This window comes from Myodes glareolus, chromosome 1 (assembly GCF_982192425.1).
Source record: "Myodes glareolus chromosome 1, mMyoGla1.1, whole genome shotgun sequence".
NCBI classification, from domain to species: domain Eukaryota; kingdom Metazoa; phylum Chordata; class Mammalia; order Rodentia; family Cricetidae; genus Myodes; species Myodes glareolus.
Genome location: NC_142026.1, coordinates 14,920,086 through 14,941,908, shown reverse-complemented (window position 1 = coordinate 14,941,908; position 21,823 = coordinate 14,920,086). Strand labels below are relative to the sequence as shown.

General features: G+C 43.9%; 1 protein-coding gene across 1 annotated transcript in view; it reads right to left on the bottom strand.

Annotated features, from left to right (window-relative positions):
* Positions 1-1,414: 1,414 nt before the first annotated feature.
* Positions 1,415-21,823, bottom strand: part of Xrcc5 (X-ray repair cross complementing 5) — an 82,930-nt gene continuing 62,521 nt past the window's right edge. The window contains exons 17-21 of the mRNA XM_048458974.3: positions 11,888-11,997; positions 9,596-9,692; positions 9,233-9,300; positions 2,378-2,449; positions 1,415-1,618 (exon numbers count right to left, since the gene is read on the bottom strand). Of these exons, the coding sequence (XP_048314931.3) occupies positions 1,604-1,618; positions 2,378-2,449; positions 9,233-9,300; positions 9,596-9,692; positions 11,888-11,997 (362 nt within the window). The 3' untranslated portion in view covers positions 1,415-1,603. The remainder of the gene's footprint in view (positions 1,619-2,377; positions 2,450-9,232; positions 9,301-9,595; positions 9,693-11,887; positions 11,998-21,823) is intronic.

Genomic DNA, 21,823 nt, shown 5'->3' with positions numbered 1-21,823 from the left:
GTCTCTGCAGGCTTCTATACTCATACAAAAAAAACTATCATTAAATCCATAAGGCTAAATTGACTCAACCCTTTTTCTGGTTTGATGGGACAGAACTGCCCACACTGACAAAGACAGGAGGTACTTATAGGATCACACTTACCAAGTCATGGTCCAGGAGGAGGTGGGAATAGTACATTACAGTCTTCAAAGAACAAAGCTCTCACTCTGTGATTTGAAGACTGTCTCGGCAAGTCATGCGCATCCCCTGGGCTTTAGCTGTTCTTGCCAAGACTGCTTTAAAAGGGCACTTGAGCTGGGTGTGGTGAATCCCAGCACCCAGGAGGCAGAGGCAGGTTGGTCTCCGAGTCTGAAGCAAGCATGGTCTACCTAGGGAGTTCTAGGACAGCCAGAGCTACACAGTGAGACCTTGTCTCAAAGGAGGGTTGGGGTGGAGGGTGCCCAAATATCAAGTCTGACTCTGGTCTTCAGATTATCAAGGGGAAGATGCCAAGGGCCTGATGTGAACCACACCACCATCTCCCTGACAGTGTGATACCTGCTTTGGAAGTACCATCTTCAGTTCATGCATGGATCATATTTAATTTTCAGCTCTGGATACATTTTTGCATATACTTAGCAGTGATCCACAGGGTAATGAGCCATTCATCTCTTCAGCATGCCATCCACAAATGAAGTCCACCCACAACCATTTACGGGGTGTTGAGGACACATGATGTTTGGGGCTATCAAGGAAGGAGGATAAGAACTTGGGAAAGAAATGAGGACAGAAGGAAGAAAATAAGTGCTTTGCTGGTTTCCTAAGAGGGCGAAACATTCAGATGTATAAAAGCTGACTTGGACAGAGAAAAGACAGACTGTGAAATTAAGGAAAAGGCATTTTAGCGGAGCCTGTAAGTAAGGACCAATGGAATGGCGATTCTAAACCCTGATAATGAATTTGTCAAGCCTTGTATTTTCCAGAGATTGCCAATCTGGCAGAGACTGGGCTGAATGAGGGCCTTCTCTTCACGAGAACATTGTTGTTCCCACGCTAACATGCTTGTGCTGGGTGACTGTGCTCACCTTCCCATGCTGCCAAAGAAATGCCACCAGAATGTGAGCTGAAAGCGGAAGTGAAAACGCTAGAGAGAGAGAACTGGGTCAGTCATTCCTGTGCCTTTTTCAAACTCACTTACTTGGTAAAAACTAACCACTACTGCTCCCTCTCCATAAGCTGCTATTGCCGCAGGTGGGCCTGAAGAAGGATGCCTGAGCAGGGCTGAGACTCTCGCCTGGGGCCATGACTCCATAAATGTCTAACAGCTTCACAAAAACCACGTTCCTCACCAGCACCAGGACAGGGTGACTACTTCCCAGACACTTCAATGTATGTGTCTAATATACCAAAAAGAATAAGACTTCACACAAGAAATAATATGCCAACCAAAAAATAATGACTCTTTATAAATTTGGATAGGGTCTAAGTTATTCCTTGTAATATATGTATATGTGGTCACTCTGTAGAGATTTGGGGGTGATTCACTCCGAATGGCTTCCAGGATCCTCTGTCAGAGCTCTCAGCAACATGGAGATGGCACTCTGGGATTCCTGACATCATGGTCTATATCATGTCCAGCTGAAAACGAGAACAATGAAAACAACATATTTAGGAGGGGATCAGCAGCCCTCAGACCTGTGGCTGCGGTGAGAGGCTGCATGGAAGCTGTACTGGCGGCCAAACACGGATGAGTATTCTCTAACACCAAATACTTCCTCATTCCAGCCCTAAAAACTTCTCCACAAGGCTGAGAGCCTAGTGTGTGGTCATCACTCGAGTGTTCACGTGAGGCTGAAGGGCACGGTTTTCCCAAGCATGAGCTCTAACAGCAAAAGCCAACATTTACTCAGCTTCCCAGGCACCCACAGCGCAGTGTGATAAGGTTCAGGAAACTTCAAAAGCCCGCCAGTCTGCTTTGTTTATATGAAGCTAATTGAGAACACTTAGGAAGTGGGCTTTTGAAGGGTGTTTGTATTTGTCAGCCCACACAAACTGCATGTTACACTGCTCATTCTGGTGAAGAACAATTTCAGTAAATTATAACATTCTCCTACTAAGAAAATAGCTTCCCTGGCTCTTTTTTAGTTCTTCAGAGGTGAGGATTAATCTGAATGAACACTATAATTGAAGCTGCAGAACTTAGGAATCCTTATTATGAAATTACCTATATGATTAAATTAATTGTAATGGTAATAATTAACAGTGCAAGGAGTGTCTGGTGTGTGTAAAATTAACACACAAATAAAAAAACCAAGTCCACAATGACTGGTTTTGTAGCTGTATTTCAGCTCTGACAGTTCAGTCTTTAAACACCTGGTGCTTACTAAAAGTACTTACTAAATCATCCACGTCACCACCTTCTTCAAGTCCTGCTGCACCTTCTTTGGCTTTGCCTTTGGGGGCTAGAAACTATAAACAGGAAATTGGTCATGACAATAAAATAATTATCTTTTGTCTTTTTTGATGAAAAGAACAAGCAAATGCAGAAAGGTTCTGAGACACAGGGCATGGGCTCTCTTGTTCCTAAACAAGACTAGTTTTGAAGTTTGATAGTCCACGCTAACTTGTCACCAGAGAGAGTTCTGTGAGGGGAAATATCAGTTCTTGGTAAAGAGGTGATTAACGCTGTACACCTGACGTTTCGTTTCTTCCATAGGGTATGCTGGCATGTTCAGGCTGAGAAAATAACAAAGCCCCTGCCCCACACCCCGAGTGAAACCAACACCTCTTGGTCTCCTCTGGATGGAGCAGAAGAATTAAAGTTAGCCATCTTTCCCTGAACCAGTTGAGGACAAATGTCAACAGAGAACAAGTGCGAGCCTGCTTAATCTTCCGCTGAGATCCTCCTGTTTGTTAGAAATGGTTTGAAAACAGACAGATGAGAACACTCCACATTAGTGTGCTAAGAGCCGGAGCTTCTAAAAGGCAGCCACACTGAAAAGTCTGTATGGATCCAGGAGTGATATCAGATTTTGAAAAGCACTGAGTGGCTCTGGAAATTATCTGAGCACCATTTCCCACCCTGGTCCTCCAGGCGGAATAGCAGTAGCAGGGAACCTTTCCAGACTTCACGGCATATGGCAACTGATGTAAGGGGTGGGTCTGAGCAAGGCCTGCCTGTGCCAGCACAGAAGGCGACCTGTACTCCAGGAGAGAGACAAGCCTGTAGAAGTGTTTTAAATGGGGCAGTGGAGGTGGGCACAGCTTTCTGTTGTTATTCTGTGTGGCAAGCAAGCCTTTCAGCTCAATCCATGCAACAAGGAAAGCATGTACTTACAACTTTTTATTTCCTAACATGAAAACTGTTTTCTCTACTAATCCCTGTTACTTTTACAAATGACAGGAATGACCATGACCCCTGAAACAAGACTTACCATAAAGATATCTCCACATCAAGCCATAAACCAGCGTCTCCATTAAATACGAGGCTTAGCACAGCTCATCCCTGTTCACACACGTGTAACAGAAGTGGAAGTGTGAGGTTGGTGTGCCTCACTGGCTCTACTCTCTGCTATAGCAGTCTGTGGACAACATCTTCCCCTGGACTTTTTTCCTCACTTCTTGCTGATCTCCATTATGGATCTTCTCACAGCTGTATGGTGACCCTCCACTAGATTCTGTACAGACTTAGGATCAATGGTACCAGACACAGAAAATCTGGGGCAGATGGTCTCAACAGATTGTAATGCAGTTAGGTATCCCTGATTCTATATTTATTCTGGGTGATATTACTAAAGATATCGGAGGGCTAACTGCAGATAAATGAAGTTTTGCTGATGGTTTTAATAAGTATCAAAGGTTAAAAATAAGCTATGCTCACCCCTTGATTCTTAATCTTTATAGCTGTCCTGATTACTACACTAAAATGATTATTTTCTACCTTGTTTCTTCTGCTCATTACCATTAATCAACACAGACAATTCCCACATATCAGAAATATTAGTAAGACTTACCTAGTTAGGGTGCAAAGACTAAAGCTCTCACTACATACCCTGTGGGGCCACAAATAACCAGCACCTCCCAAAGAAATGACAAACTCCATGGGTTCAAGGCAATGGCCCACTACTCAGCAACCTGAAACATGGGAGGGTTTTTTTAATGAAGCTTTTTGCTTTTTCTTTCTTTCTTTTTTTTTAAATTTATTATGCATGCAGTGTTCTGCCTGCATTTATGCCTGCAGGCCAGAAGAGGGCACCAGATCTTCTTAAAAATGGTTGTAAGTTACAATGTCATTACTGGGAATTGAACTCAGGACCCCTGGAAGAGCAGCCAGTGCTCTTAACCATTGAGTCATCTCTCCAGCCCAGTACTCCTTGATGAATATAAAAAAGCCCTAATTCATCCTGGTGTTGATTCTCTAAGCTCCAATTCCCATTGCCTCACCACCTGCAAGGCTTCATAGTGCAATTAAAGAATAAACTAAGACAGGCTCGCCTGCACAGTATGGTCATGGTATATATAATTAAACACAAATGGCACATCTCTGAGATGAGGCCAAATTGCTACGAAGAGCAGAGCAGCAGAAAAAAAAAAGAAAGAAAAAGAAAAAAGGGGAAAAAAGCCCTGAGTTTCCACCAATTTCAGAACCTCTGCAGCTGAATTCCCGACAGAGCTCCACATTCCTGCATAAGCAGATTCTGGCTAAAGGCGAGCGGTCTCTAGTCTGCGCAGTGCCCGAAGCTCGAGAACGAGCACTGGAGGACTGGCCTGCTTTCTCAATTGAAGAAGCAAATCCTCAGGTCACAGAGGAAAGGGGTAAGGTCGCTCCCATCTGTTCTCATTCTTTTCCTTTGCAATGTGCCTAAGTGGACAAAACCAGACGGACACATGGGGGGCACGCTTCCCCTTCCTCAAACCACCATCATTTACTTGGGTTTACCACAGAGAGTCTTCTCCATAAAGATCTCTAAAGATCATTATAAAATGAACCGACAGCAGCACTACCTCTAAGCACACAAGACTCATTCAGAGAAGCGGAATCAATAAGCTCTGCATAGGAACTCCGTTAGACTGAAAGCTAACAAGCGGACCCTGACCAACACCCATGATAAGAACACAGGGTGGGCTGTGGTGGCTCACACATGCAGTCCCAGCACTTGGAGGCAGAGGCAAGAGAACTGACAGAGTGCAGAATTTGAAGCGAGCTGGGTCTACACAGAGAGTTCCAGGCCAGCCTGGGCCATAAAGTGAAATTGTGTCTCAAAACAAAACCCCGATGCTTTCACACTGGGCCAAGTCCAACAGCATCAGACGCCTACAGATTATTCAGAAACATCAGGTTGGGACAGTAGTGGTCCAGACATTGACTAGCAGCTGCAAAGTCCTGATCCAATCCCAATACTATAGCAGCAAAAATTAAGAGAATGAACAAACCAAAGCCAGATGTGGTGGTTCAATCATGAGGTAAAGAAAGGGAAGGATCAGGAGTTCAAAGGCCACCCTCCACCACAAGACAAATGCAAGCCAGTATGGGTTACATGAGCCCTGGCTTAAAACAAATACAAATCAATCAAAAAGAACACAAGGTTGCTTAAAATGATAGGATCTGGGGTTTCACTAGTGCTGTTCCCAGTTTACTACAGAACAACGCTGCAGCCTGGAGCGAAGGACACAGCCGGACCTCAGCTCTGCTGGTTCCTAGGAGCCCCCAGGCCAGGACCGGGCCGTCTCACAGCTAATTATTCCCAAACATCCCACCAACCAGCTCACGGGTTTGTGCTTCATCTCAAATAAACCAACACAGGCAAACATGCGTATGTAGGAGTAAAGGCTCTAACTATAGGGTTCTACCCAGCGTCTACCCAAGTACGAGCACGTACGTGTGTCTTCCATGTCTTCATTTACAAATGGAAATGACTTTCAAAACAAACCCAATGCCATCATCAGGAGAAAGGATAGATACCGCAGCAATCACAACAGGGGCACACACAGCTAGAACACAGGAAAGAGTAGCCGTGATAAATCACAAAAGCTATGACTTCAAGTCTACGAAGGCCAGCAACAGACAAAATGGCTCTCAAGTGACAGTCAGTAGCAGCTATGCAGAAAGGTGCCAGGGAACCTTTGGGCAGTAAACAGTCAAACGATATTTAAAAATCCAACAAGCTGTATACACACGATGCTTGTAAATGTTTACTACATGAATGAACTGCCTTAATAAAAAGTTCAAATGTAAAAATTACCAAGTTTGCCAGGTAGTGGTGGTGCACAATCTTAATCCCAAAACTCAACAGACAGAGGTAGAAGAATCTGTCAGTTCAAAGCCAGCCTGGTCTATAGAGCAAAATCCAGGACAAACAGGACTATCCTGAAAGATGAACATTTATAAAAGCTGACTTTAAGAGAACCCTTGCTAACCTTAGTAAATCTCATCCAATCAAGTGAAGGACCTGAATGACACAGCAGGTTTCTCCCAGGAGGAATTCAAGATGGCGACACAGACACCCCTGCCTTGATCTCAAACCAGCCAGTCTGCTGGGTGCTGGGCAGCAGACGGGCAACGGTGATGACAAGTGGGACCCAAGGCATCTGCCCCGCTTATAACCTGCACAGGTTTGTCCAGATGAGTCTTGGTTAGCATCTGTGGGGAAGGATGTCATCTTGAGAGAGCTTTTGATTTGGAAGGGTTACCCTTTTGTATCTTTAAACTTGACAAGGTCATGGGTCAGTAGTAGTCAACACCCATCATCAAGGAGGATGAGGGTAATCTAAGTACCTGTCTTTACCAGTGTCCAACTTGACTCCTCCCTTGTTACATTTGGGGTAAAAACCTGTGCCCACAATCAATCAGCCTGTGTGTGCCTGCAAGTGGAGATGGACAACCTGGAAACGTAATGAGTATTCTTCCTTCTATAAGACGATCTAGTTGTGGATAATACAATATGATGACTGGCATTTTCCCACCACAGGTCACTTTTGTATTCTCTAATCTAACTTTAAGTCAAGCTAAAATGCAGAAAAATATCTGGAACTTCTTATTTTTTTTAAAGGTCTGGATTAAACGATTACAATTCAAACTCTTTCTCCCCCCCCCCCATATTGGTGCTTCTTTGAAGACCCTTGATTGACACATTTCAGTTTAAGGGAAAAATACTGCTATAGCATTGTATAAAGTGACAAATCAAAATAAAACCAAACATTTGAGTGACATTCTCAAGCCCATGGCACTCAGTACTGACTGTGGCAGAAGCAGCTGCCGGCACTGTGGAGCACGGAGACAATCATCAGTACCACACAGCATCTTCACTGTGGAACACGGAGACAATCATCAGCACCATACAGCATCTTCTAGTGCTATGATCCTAGTTCTCCTGGGGGCGCCCTACCTGCTCCTTAACAATGAGTGCGGGGTAGGCATCAGCTGGAGGAACGCTTCCTGTACAAGTGAAAGGTCTTGGGTTCAAGTCCCAGCACCACGTGACTGGTGAGGTGGTGTAACCTCAGCAGTTGGGGGTTGAGGCGGCAAGACCAGAGAATTCAAGGCCACACTGAGGAGATGGCCCAGTGGGTAAAACACTTGTTGCACAAGTAGAGACCTGAGTTTGGATCCTTAGAACCCATGTGAACACTCACTGGCGACTGTGTGCACCTCTGGAATCTTAGTGTCCCTACAGTAAGAAGGGAAGTAGAAACAGCAGAAGCCCTGGAAGTCTCTGGGTCAGCTGCAATGTCACAGGCAGCAGCAAAAAGAGATCCTGCCTCCAACAAGGATGACGCCAAGGTTGTCCTCTACCTGCCACACCCATGTCACAGCATAACTGTGCTTGCACTCATATAAACACATACTTAAACAGGTATACACACACACACAAAACACACAAAGGTTTTGTTTTTAAGTTCAAGGTCTTTCTTAGCTACACGGGAAATCAAAGCCAGTCTAGGATATAGACCATGTCTCAAAAAAATAAATCAAATAAAAAATAATCAAGAAAAAACTTTGAAAATCAAAATACTTCGTAAAAATTCTTGATTCTTGCTGACTAACTCTTCTCCCTCATAATACTCGGTTCCTGCCTGGCGTCTTCTTGGAGTTGGATTTTCATGCACTTTCCACGTGGCCTGAAGGTGGACAGACAATAACCGGTCCCAGACTTGTTCCTGCCATTCTCTTACTCTGGCTGAGTTCTTTACCACCTGTGGTTACGCCCTGTGCCCCCAGAACTGACCGGCTGAGCTCCTAGAGGCCAAGGTGCTGTCACTGCCCCAGCCCAGTGACTAGCACAGAGCAGCTGAGTCAGTGGCCAGCGGCCAGGTAATGTGCTGGCGGGACTGGGTCAGCCGCGGACTGCGACGGAAGCAGGTTATAAACTATGTGCTCTGAGCTATTCGATTTAATTTCATAAAAATTTCATTACAACCTTGAGATACAAAGAAGAATTACTGAACTAAATAGCTACATATATTTGACTGACAGCTGAGTCGGATTTAATATTCAATACATCAAACAAGGAGGCCTTAGCCTAACAGACGTGCCAATCAAAAGCTCATGAGTTCTGTATACATGGGGGGGTGGGGAGAGTCTTTCACTGAAAACACCTGGCTATACCCAGAGCTAGATTAGGAGTGTTTCTCTACTGGCTCGACATTACGTTCACAAAAAAACAGATTTAAAACCTCAAACAGACACTCCTGAGACCTGACTCAAACCAGCAGAATCTTTGGAGTGGTTCCTAACTTTCTTTTTGTCTTTAGTGCTGCAGGACAAACTCAGAACCTCATGCGTGTTATGTTAGCCAATTACTCTACCCCTGAGTTACATCCCCAACCCTTGCTGCTTAACCAGTATTTTTAAAAAGAGACGGGGAAGGTGCAGCTGGAGGGCTCAGCGAGTGGGTGTGCTGTCACGGTGTCTGGTAACCCACACGGTGGCCGGAGGGGACCGAGACCTGCAGTTGTCCCTAACGTCTGCACATGCGCCATGTGCCACCAGTCACGAGCCACAGCATGTGTCCCACTCCAACACACACACACACGGTGGGGAAGAGAGGGCACTGGGCAGGTTTTGTGAGGCTCTAGGCTACACAGGACACACTGGAGTTCAACAGTTCTACAGCTACTGAAGCTGGACTACCGGTGGACTCTAGAACCATAGCCATGGGAAATGAACGTTGCAGCTGAGGCAGGGGCATGGCTGATAAGGAACAGGTGAGCTGTGTCAGGAGCTTCCTCAGGGAGGGAATGAGCTCGCCATACCTCTGTGGCCTCCTCAGCTGTGACAGAGCTTCCAGGGCTTTCATCCTTGGTGATCAAAGTAACTCCATCTAAAAAGTAAAGTGAAGAACAATCAAGACGATTTTATCATCAACCACGGGGTTCCCCGTGCATGTGCACTTGTGTGTGCATGTGCGCATGCATGGACACGCACACACTCTCACAAGCAACATGTGTCCCATGCATACAAATAAGCATATGCACATACATGTATACCACACACATGAAAACGAAAAAGTAAAAAAAGAAGTCATATATATATATATATACATACATACATATATGTGTGTGTGTGTGTACACATTTAAGTAGCATAAATATTTGAAGAAAACGCCACCACCTTACCCTGAACAACAATTTCCCAGAAATGATTTAATTGTTTAATTTCTACTTTCTCCCGAAGGTCTTTCAGGAAACTGTTGAAGCGCTGCTCTTCTGAAAACTGGGGGTGGGCAAGAGAAGAAGAGGCAAGTCAGGGCAAACACAAAGCCAAGCACAGCTCCATACCAACGCATTAGACTTGAACCCATCAGAAATAAAGAGCACGTTGGTAACCGGAAACCAGCAACTCAGACTGCTCTGGGTTTTGTGAGCCAGAGAGATGGCTATCCTGGGAAGGCACGGAGCTGCTCGAAGCCATACAGATTTTGGCAGCTTAGACCTTTGTTTTCAAACAACACTTTACTGAATGCTCATGCAGCTTACTACACTGATCATATGACTTCGAGAATTGTCAATTTATCTAAACTTTGTTTCTTCTTGTGTTTATCGGAGATTGATCACAGCACTTCATGCTGGCCCAGTGCTCTACCGCTGAGCTACATAACTCCAGCAGTGACTCAGCCAATCTTGTTTACACCCCATCTCACACAGCTCTATCAATAATTTTAAAGTAAATTTTAATCATAGTATTCAATTATAAATATTTATGTATGCCATATCTAATATATATATATATACACATATATATTTAAATTAAGAAACATTCATCTTGGCTCCTTGGAATATGCCTATAATCCTAGCCCTGGGGAAATGGAAGCAAGGGAACAAATTCAAGGCCGGCCTCTGCTGTACTATAAGCTCTAAGCTAGGACGGACTCCTGAGACCATACCAGTAGTCAGGGAGACTATGAAGAAGAGGGAGAAGAAGGGAAATATATGCCATTACACATCAGAAAATTGAAGAGGGCCAAAAGGAACAAAGAGTCACTTGATATTGTTTCTTTATATGAATTTCATATTCCTTTAAAAACTAATTTTACATTCAATCCAGTAAAATAAGATTGTTTCAAAAATAAAAATAATTTAAAAAAAGAAAGAAAAAGTTTTTTAAAAAAAACTAATTTTACTGCTGAAAGCAGGTGTGCGTTGAGATGGACTGAACCGTCTCCAGACTCTTGGTCCTCTCCCGTCTTGTTCTCATCTTTGTTGTGGTGACGCAGGTAGAACAAGGAGCCACGTCCACACTAAGCTACGGAGATAGATAGTCCACCCAAGTCCTAACTGGCCCTGATCCTGCTTAGCTTGCAAGACCGGACACGACTGGGTGCCCTCAAGGTGGTACAGACAGAGACCAGCTTTCTCTGTTTGCTGACAATCTTCCCAAGCTGTGATGACAAGGTCCATGAAGTCTGAGTGGAGATTTTAAAAACAACACATTTTCCTTCTCCCCGTTTAGACAGATTCTCCCTCTGTTCATCGGAGCCATCCTTCGTCTTCTCTTGATTCTACTTTTCCAACATTTTGTTTGGTTTTTTTTTTTTCTTTTATCTGAAGGGTATTTGGATCATCTACTGATGACATTTTCTCACTTTCTTGTCATTCTTTGATGAAGCTAAATCACTCAAGGATTAATTTGTTCACTCGGCACCCACACAGAAACACTCTACAACTATGTCTGCTTTAAAACACCCTCTATTTCATCCTGGCTCACTTGTGCTGAGAGGACTAAAGGCCAGAAATTCTCTGCAAGAGGTTTACAAGCATTTCCTTTCTCTTTTTTCTTTGAGATCTTGTTTCTCTATGTAGTCCTGGCTGTCCTGGAATTTACTCTATAGACCAGGCTGGCCTTGAACTCAGAGATCCACCTGCCTCTGTCTCCCAAGTGTTGGGATTAAAGGTGTGCACCACCACCCAGCATAATCATTTTCTAAAAGTTCCTAACAAAACAAAGAAAATCCACTTTAAACATTGGGAAATTACTGTTTGTAGGGTTCTTTGTTTCTTCTAGCATTCATATACCTACTCCTGCCTTTGTAAAATCATTCACACTAATATATATTTTCTATCAATTTTCCTAAAAGAGGCAGCTTATCCTTTATAATGGCAGGGCTACCAGAGGTCACAATGGAACTTTCCTCAGTTCTCTAAGTAGGAACACGATGCCTGGACACTAGTGCCATCAAAAGCTAACTCAGAGAGAGGAATCCTTCACTCCCACCCCTGCCCCAACTGCCTCCATTCCTCCTGAGTGATGGTAACGACGCTGCAATGAATTTAGCCATTTCTACTCTCTTGTGTACCGTACTGTTCGCAGTGAGAATAATGCTTCCGAAACCCAGGCTTCTTTGTGGGGGTGCTGCTTGCCTCTGCCCTTTGACAGCTGTTGGGGCAGAAGCTGGTGAGCGCAGCTAGTACCTGAATGGCCTCCTCCCGGAAAGCTTTGATGCACTCCATACTCTTCAGAAAATACAGCACTTCGTTGGTATCCACAAACTGCTCAATGTGACTTATTAGCTGGAGGCTTGCTAGAATATATAAGAGAAGTTACTTATATGTGAGGGACGTCTGTAAGAACATAGTACAGTTCTCTCTAAGGATGAACTCTTTTGTTCAGGAGCCTCAGAATCTGGGTGCATACTAGCCAAGTTTCTCTGGGGAAGGATAAGAGGCAAAAATTCCACAGCGAAACATTGTCTCAAGAAACCAAGAAAAAAAAAAAGAAGCAGCAGCAGCTCTCAGGATGTGTGACCCTGTGCAGATGCAGTCTCTCCTATGCACATGTCTGGCTGCCTTGTCCTTTCCCCAGCAAGGTTGAGGAGCTGGGACAAATAAGCACAACCACCTTCCAACAGCTCCAGTGAACACAAAGAGTTGCATTTTGTCCAGTGCACCCAGCTTCCGACTCTGAATTTCATCCCTTTACCTAGACTGTTTTGTGGTTCACTGACTACAGTGAACCATTTAACACCAGGGCATAACTGTGATTGGTAATGCCTTACATATTGAATATTAGGGAGAGATGTAAACAAAAGACTTCCCTCCAAACATGTGGGGCATGTCCCATTTCCTTACCATCTTTTAAAAAAGTAAGACCAAAAAATGACTGGGGACAAACAAACTTTCCTTCCCAGTTGGTTTGTGCTTTGGTTCCCCTGCTCTGCTGTGTGAGGGAAACAGCTGACCACCAGGTGCTTTCCTTGCTTCCACAGCAGTCCCGGAGCTAAGAGATAGTCGGTCTTCATACGCAGTAAGTCACAGACTCAACTGTAGCACGCCAAACGTTCGGAATTAGACAGCTAATATAAAAAATGGCCATTGGAAGGACCATCCATTTTAGGACACTACAGTAGGCAAAGGGCCTTCATTATCTTAGGGAGGCTTCAAAGAGATCTGTTCTATATTCAGGTTGTATAGGGGTTTAATAGAGAGTCATAGTTAGGGTTTGTGAGCTGCAAAGAAACACCAAAAAGCAAACTGGGGAGCAAAGGGCTTACACTTTCAGCATTGCTGTTCACCACTGAAGGAAGTCAGGGAAGGAACTCAAACAGGACACCACCCTGGAGGCAGGAGCTGAAGCCAAGGCCAAGGACGAGCTTGCTTCCCGTGGATGGCTCAACCTACCTTCTTGTAGAACCCAGAACCTCCAGCCTAGGGATGGCACCACCCACTAAATGAGAAAATGCCTTACAGCTGGATCTCATAGAGGCGTTTCCTCAACTGAACCTCCTTCTGCTGATGACTCCAGCTTGTGTCAGGTTGACACCCAAAGCCAGTCAGTACATAGAGTACCACAGAATCTCGTTCATATGTGAAATGAGCCCCAATATCATCATGCATTCATGTCACAGTCAAAGGAGACCCAGACTCTTGAGGGTTCCATCAGAGGAAAACGGCAGACTCTCTGTGTTTTATCTGAAATACATGCCCTCCATCTACAAGTACCATCACCCCAAGTACCACAAGACAGACTACGTTCCTTCCCAGTGCATGGTAACCAGGACCAAGACATCTGGGGCCATAACCTAGCCTGCCCTTCCATGAACTCGCTACCTGTGACCTATGAAGATGTGTTCACTCAAATGGAAGAAGGTAACTACAGGTTTTCCTCTTACCTAACAGAGAAAAAGGAGCAACAGACTCTCTCACCTGTCACACATCACACGTAATAAATGCTGAAGGATCCTGAATGATTTCATTGAACCCAAGCATCATTCAAGATGTCTCCTGACGTAATTCTCCTCACTGCTTCAATGGCTCATGGGAAGTTTACTTATTGCTCATTTTGCAGGTATCAGTAGTTAAGTAATTTTTAAATGGTAAGAATAAATTTATATTTCTAATGACAATTGTACCTTAATTTTTAAAACTTATAAGGCAACAATAAAAACTTAAGTGTTTAAATCAAATAAACATTATGTTAGGCCACCCATTTTTAACAGAATAAAAACGAGTAATGTTCATTGGCAGATGAATCTCTAGGCAAGGAGTCTGTCACCAGTTAAACCTACATGTAAATTCCAACCCTGCTTAATGCAGAAAGTTGGATGGGATACGTGCTTGATAATAAAAGGGAGTCTGTGGTATCAGCTTAAAAGCTGGCAGCTAAAATGAATCGGTTCACAAAACAGCTTCCCTTTTGTGTCTCTTTACAGCAGGAATCGGCTGCTGTGGGTAAAGCCTGCGAGTTCATCAGCCAGGGAAGAGGCACTCAAGGCACTGCACATAGGAAATGCAGCATGGGCAGTCGTTCATCTCGTGATGAGGAGCTGTGAGGCCAGCGGACCACGTTCTGTAAGGAAGTATGCAGCAAGGCCAGCTGACCAGGTTCTGTAAGGAAGCATGCAGCAAGGCCAGCGGACCACGTTCTGTAAGGAAGCATGCAGCAAGGCCAGCGGACCACGTTCTGTAAGGAAGCATGCAGCAGCAGCAAGAAGCCTTTAGCACCTTGCGCCATGCGACAAAAAGAGGAGAGACTATGAGGTGAGGTAACCAGAGCCTGGAGACCTGTCCTATAGGAGGCAAAGCCATGAAGGACCAGAGATGCTGGGATATCCAGGCAGATGCAGGGCCACCTCAGTCTCCTGTCCCTTGTCCATCCAGTGCACATAGGGCTAGAGTGACTAGATGCAGATCTAAGGACCACCTGCTGTGTGCCTTATCATGAATTTACAAAAAAAAAAAAAAGGCCCCTCATTTTTGAACTGGGTATTTCCAGGAGAACTGGATATTAACAAGACAATATTTAATATAAATAATAAGGGAAGACAGCATTTGCAGTATTTTCTCTTTCCTTCCCAGAGGTGGGAACAACAAAACCCAATTCAGGGACTGAAAAGGCTGGCCAGCAGAGCTGAATGAAGCTTATCCTAGGCATTTGACTTTCTTTTTTTTAAGTTTTACTCTACAAAAACAGAGCCACATAAAAACAGTTCTTTCGACTAATTGTAACACTTTTAGCGAGTGCCATACATTTCCTTTTCCTTCAGGTTTAGCATGGGGAGACACAGCGGCAGTTACCCACCACATCACATGGTTGTGGAAACAAACACAAGATCCCTGAGCAGCTGACTGACTTCCCACTGGACCAGATAAAGTACAGAAAGAAGGTATTTCAAGTATTTCTTTTTAAAGGACAAAAGACGGGCTGATTTGCTTCTTAATACAAGATTCCAAGAAGTTTTCCTTGGATGTCTGTGCACCTGGCTCTAATATTCCTGTTTGAGTCTGTATAATCTCTAGCGAATATTCTTACTGGAGAAAAAAAATCAAAAGACACATAACTACAAAAAGCATAAACTTTATGAGCCTGAAAATGGCCTTTAAAATTGCCTGTTCGAGCATCAGTAAGTAGACAGAGCTTGCCCTTTGCTTCTTTTGTCCTTTGCCCCTGAGAAACCATTCTGCTGGACTCTGCCTAATAATCCTTCAGTTAGCACAAGGGCTGTGGCCTCCTTGTACAAAGAGAACAAAGGCCAACAGGTACACAGGATCTCCCCCCATCACACTATATGTGCTGCTGGATAGCAGGGGAAGCTGAACTGAGAACACAAAACGCTGACCACCTCAGGAGAGGTGCAGCCCTGGGTTATTTTATTATCATCGTCGTCATCACATCATCTCTTTCCAATAAGTAAAAAACTCAATTAAAATCTCACCATCTAAGCCCCACCAGTTCCATCGCAGCCCATTTTCTCATGCTTAACGATTTTCTCATTAAATGCAGTAATTTCTTACAAATTGCACTAATAAAAGCAAGTCCTGCTGGGTGTTTCCTCCCTTTTTAAATGCTGTCTTTTCATTGATGTGTTAAATTAAAACCCCAGGCACAAGGAGCAGAGTAAATGCAAAGTCTTCACGGTCGGGGTCTATTCCTAAGGACTATGCAATCTCTCTTGTTTTATTTTTGTTTTTATTTGTGTTAACTGTGAGTCCTACTTCTGTAGCTACAAAAAGGGAGGCTATTGAAGGCCTTGTAACCTTAGCTTACTGTAGAATAAAAATGACAATGTGAGCTAAGGAAAGACTAGAAGAATAATATCCAATCAGGTCACTGGCTGCAAACTCACCACATGTAAAAAATTATAACAACATATCATTTTAAAATCTGGATGGCTAAGATCTTCTTAAATAGTTTGGTTGTAAGATCAGATCTCTTGCCAGGGCGGGTGGTAAATTTTAAATTTCATGATCAATGAATGAACTTCACAGCACTTTATGATCTTGAAATTTTTTCATTAAAAACACACATTAAACATTAAAAGCTCATTAACATTTCCCACAAAGCCTAAAGGTCATCAGTTAATACAAGAAATACAGCAGTGAGATACAGAACAAAGAACATCCTCTCTCTAAAATGATTCATTTTCTCTAGTTCCAGAAAAAAATGAAGAAATATATTTGAAGCAAAAAAGTCACGCCATGATAACATAAGAAAGAAACCAAAGGAAAACTTTCTCATTAAATAAAGAAGAGATTCCTTTGGCTCATTTATGTAAAGTATACACCATATGTTTATGTACTATATATGCCATACTCCTGAAAGGATGTACTGGGTTTGGGGTGAGAGGCAGGAAGGGAAGAGAAAGTTGGGGTCCACAAGTTCCCAAGGTCCTAGAACTCTAGCAGTTGGAAAAATTTACTAAAATAAGAGATATGGAAGAATAAGAGCCTTACCACCTTGATATGATCCTATTCCAGATGAGCAATAGAAAGAAAGAGGATGCAGGACGGCAGTGCTTTGCAGTAACTGGCTTCATACCTGAGTAGATACTGATGCCACCACCTACTGCAGGGATTAAGTAGAAGGAACCCAGTAGCCATAGTAACAGTAGCCAAGAGGAAACAGGCTGGAACAAGAGCCCAATCTGGCAACGGCATCCAATTAAAACTTGGTAATTGAATAAAATTGAAATTCCTGTATCAGTTGAGGATACACAGTGAGTGATGAGTCAGACTGCACACAGGCAGGCAGCAGCTGAGGATGCTTCTGTGCCTACCAGAGGCAGAGGCAGCATCCTACTTACACAATGCATCAAGAATTTGAGTCATTCTTGAATATCAGTACTGGATATTTTAGAATAACATATTCTCCATAAGTCCTCTACAACTCCATATTACCATCCTTTGTTAATGCAACACCTTTTCTTAAGAATCCTCAGATCTCCTTCCCTCCCCCGCCATTGGTTAATGAAGAAAGTTTAATATTTAGAGTTCAGAATATAGAAATGCTGTATTTTCCTATGTGGTGGCTAATCTTTGCCAACTCTACTAGACTTGGTTACCTAGGAGAGCTATATCTGGGTCTATGGTTGAGCGAGTTTCCAGAGTTTCACTGAGGAAGGAAGACCCACTTTTGGTGTGGGTAGTTGTGCTGGTTTGAATATGAATGGCCCCCATTGGCTCATTTATGTGAATGCTTGTTCACTAGGAAGTGGCACTATTAGGCTTTGTTAGAGGAAATGTGTTATTGCGGGTGGGCTTTGATATTTTCAAGGTACAAGACAGGCCTGCTGTCACTCTCTCTTCCTGCTGATCAGGATGGAGAACTCTCAGCTCCATCTCCAGCACCACATCTGCCTGCACGCTGTCTTGCTTCTCACCATGATGACAATGGACTAAACCTCTGAACCTGTAAGCCACTCCCCAACTGAATGTTTTCCTTTATAAAAGTCGCTATGGTCAAGGTGTCTCTCACAGCGACAGACACTGACAAAGACAGAAGCACCGTCTCAGGAGCTGACCTCTAGACTGAACGTAAGGAAACAAGCGGAGCACCAGCGCTCACCTCAGTCTGAGCCCTGGCTGTGGGCAGTGTGACCTCACATCCTGCCACAGGTTTCCCTGCCACCACGGACAGTCTCCCTATAAACTGTGGGCCTCCCATAAGACGCTGCTGTCAGTGCTGTGCCATAGCCGTGAGAGAAGTAACTCATATATTCTATTTCTTATTTCATAGGTCTTGGATTTGGGAATTGATTAAAAAAATCAAAGAAAAAATTCTGGTGTAACTCAAAGATTCAAATTTCTGTTACTCCCAAGCTCTGGTCTATTAAAGTTAACAGCAGAAACAAAGTGATTCAGTGCGAGCTGGCAATTTGCAGAGAGCATAAGAAAATATGGAAGTCACCTTGCCTCACTGATGGCAGACTAACTGTATTACCATGAAAATGAATTATACGACAAAAAAATTGTTAGTAGGCATTACTATCTACAGGTTCTCAAAGCACAGGCATTTCCAGAGTAGGTCTGGGGAAGAGAAAAGAGAGGACAATTTTTTGGCTAGAACAGCATGAGCAAAGAGAGGGGGAAAAAAGCTCATGCCAGGATGGGATCCCCAGGAATACTGTTTGGTTTGAGTACAGGGTTCACAGAAGAGACCACAAGAATGATGGGCCAGGAGCAGCAGCATGGGGGCAGACTGCAGCAAGTCTTTATGGATAATTAACACAGGATGCTGGGACTGACCAGTGGTGAGACAGTGGCAGCCTGAAATAGCATGACGGCGGATAGGATGGAAAGAGATGTGAGGGAGCAGATTCCGAAACGAAGTCACTGAAAATGACTACAGAGTGATCTGAAACAGTCATCGGCAGTAAAGGGACAGAAATAACAGAATAACAGGAAGAGCAAAACAAGATTGGGGGAAGTGCTGCAAACAGCAGGAACACTGGAGAGCCATCACTTAGGCTGCAGAGTCACTTGGGATACTTTTTGCCCTCTTACCTCCTTTTTATGACCCTACTCCTTGAATTTTCTCAAACCGCTGTTCACCTGCGCCTGGACCCAGACAGTCCGTCTTCCCTCCTAGGTCCTAACAGCTTGCCTGCACTCCGCCCCTCTTAGAGGACCCCACCCAGGCTCAGGTCTTTATAGAAGAGCACTTCTGCGCTGACTTTCCCCGGAAGGACCTAAGTCCAGATCTGGGTAAACAACTTAAATGCCGCTCCTTTCTCATCAATAGCATTTCCTTCCAGACTCTCAAACCAAAAATCTTGGGAGTCCCTCTTGATCTCTTTCCTTCTCCCAGACCTGATGAGCAAAAGCATCCACTGTGCTTCCAGATCATACCAAGGATCTGCCTACTCTCATGGTGCCGTGCCCCCGCTGCCCTAGGGTCTAGCCATCTGCCTGTCATGTCTTCCTTTCTCACAGAGGCATAAGCCAAATCAAATCGCCTTCTATCATGACCTTCCGGTGGTCTCCTGCTCCACAGAGAGTACGAGATCTGAAGATCCAGTACTCTGTGATGCACGCCGACCACTGCTCTGATCTCTGCTCCTGCTCCCGTCCTCCAGGAACCACACTGGTCCCCCTGAAGGGGAGCCATGCACATACTGCTTCAGAGCGGCATGCTCATCCTGCCTGCACATCACACCACAGATACTCACCAGACTCCTCCACAACAGCGAGGCCTGATCCTTCAGATAAAAGCACATCTCTTACCCTAGACTAACCAGACCTATCACTCTGCTTAATTTTCCTTTATAGTACTGTGTAGCAGGAGGTTACTTATTCATTTCCCAGCCGCCCAGACCCAAATAACCACAAAGAAACTATTTTAATTACAAGACTGCTTAGCCTATTAGCTTAGGCTTTTTATTAACTAACTCTTACAACATCTTAAATTAATACATTTCTACTATTCTTTATTTTACCACGAGACTCGTGGTTTAGGTAAGGTTCCCAGGCATCTCTATCCTTTGGCAGCTACATGGTGTCTCTCTGACTCCACCTTCTTTTCTCCTCTATCTGTGCTTGGAATTTCCACCTTACTCTATTTCGCCCTGCCATAGGCCAAAGTAGCTTCATTCATTAACCAATAAAAGCAACACATATACAGAAGGACTTCCCACACCAATACTGTAATAAATTCTCTCAAAATTCATGCCCATACAATATGACTTACTTGGAAATAAGACCCTTACATACATAATTAATATGAGGACACTAGTGTGGGTTTGAATCTAATATGACTGGCCTCCTTAAAAAGCAACAGCAAATTTAGACACAAATGCACATGGAGAATTCCATATTAGGAGGCAGAGACTGCAATAATACATCATAAGTCAAGAATACCAAGGACTGCCAGATGTCACCAAAAGCTACACAAGAGTCACTAAACATGTTCTCCCTCAAAAGAAACCAAATCTGCCAAACCTTGACTTCAGGCTCCCAGACTCCAGGATGATTAGATCTTGTTGCTTTAAAAAAAAATTTTTTCATCAGTACAATATTTATAACACTTAAGTATCCAAGAAAACATCTACAATACAACTCCTGTACCTGAGGCTCAGAGACCACTCCTGAAGAAAAGTCAGAAACACTGTAAGAGCCAGAGGAACAGCAGCTTTGCTGTGAGATGTATCTACTAAAAACCTCAGAGAAACTTACAAGGAGAAACAGTCTTCCCCAGTGAAGAGCACACAATTCATTATCCAGTACCACGTGATCAGCCCTAAAAGCATCCACGAGCAACAGTATACAGACTGAGCAGACTGTATTACATATACATATGCATGTACAACAACAATTAAAGAAAAAGAGGCCATGAATTTGAGGCAAACCTCTGCTGCTTTAAGCCACTCAGTTGGTCCTACTCTGTAGCCCTAGGAAAATAATAGACACTTACCATGACCGGGCTTGCATAGCACCTTATTTGCTATCTGTACATGTATGTCTCGCTATCATAACTGGCTCACAGAAGACATTCAACAAGCCTTTGCTAAATCCATGAACAAATGATCCAAGTCCCATTGTTTGATCCTCTAAAACCACATGGAAGGAAGATGCCTTCTTGGAGCTCCGTGGACAGTCTAGAACTCTCTTTTACCACTTCTTTAATTTTACAGAAATGGAAACAGTTTCAATGGAATAGGAAAATCCACAAAGAAAAATAAGTTACAGCTACACTGATGAATATCTTGCATATCACCATAGAACCCTCATCTGGCGATGAATGGAGATAGAGACGGAGACCCACATTGGAGCACTGGACTGAGCTCCCAAGGTCCAAATGAAGAGCAGAAGGAGGGAGAACATGAGCAAGGAAATCAGGACCGCGAGGGATGCACGTCCAAACTCACTGAGACGGTGGAACTGATCTAATGGGAGCTCACCAAGGCCAGCTGGACTGGGACTGATGGAGCATGTGATCAAACCGGACTCTCTGAATGTGGCTGACAATGAGGGCTGACTGAGAAGCCAAGGACAATGGCACTGGGTCTTGATTCTACTGCATGGACTGGCTTTGTGGGAGTCTAGTCTGTTTGGATGCTCACCTTCCTAGACCTGGATGGAGGGGGGAGGACCTTGGACTTCCCACAGGGCAGGGTACCCTGACTGCTCTTAGGACTGGAGAGGCAGAGGGAGGGGGAGTGGGGAGTGGGAGGGAAATGGGAAGAGGTGGAAATTTTTAATAAAAAAAAAGATTTAAAAAAAAAGAAAAATAAGCTACATAAGAGAGTACATGAAACTACAGGGTGATGACACATGACTAATAAGATCATAATTATTTGTGCACACACTGTCTTTATTTCTTTTCCTGTTGCTGTGAGAATTACCTTGGCAAAAGCAACTTGAGGGGAAAAGGATTTATTTTGCTCACAATTCACATTACAATCCTTCACTGTATGGAAGTCAAGGTTATAAGAACTTGAAACAGTAAGACATTACATCCACACTCAAGAGCATAAAGCAATAAATTAATGCACCCATATTTGTCTTTACTCAGCTTTTCCACTCTTCACACAGTCCAGAATTCTGAGTCTAGGGAATGGCGCCACCCACAGTGGGCAAGCCCTCCCACCTCGGTAACACAATAGAGATAATTCCCCACAGACACTCCAACAGATC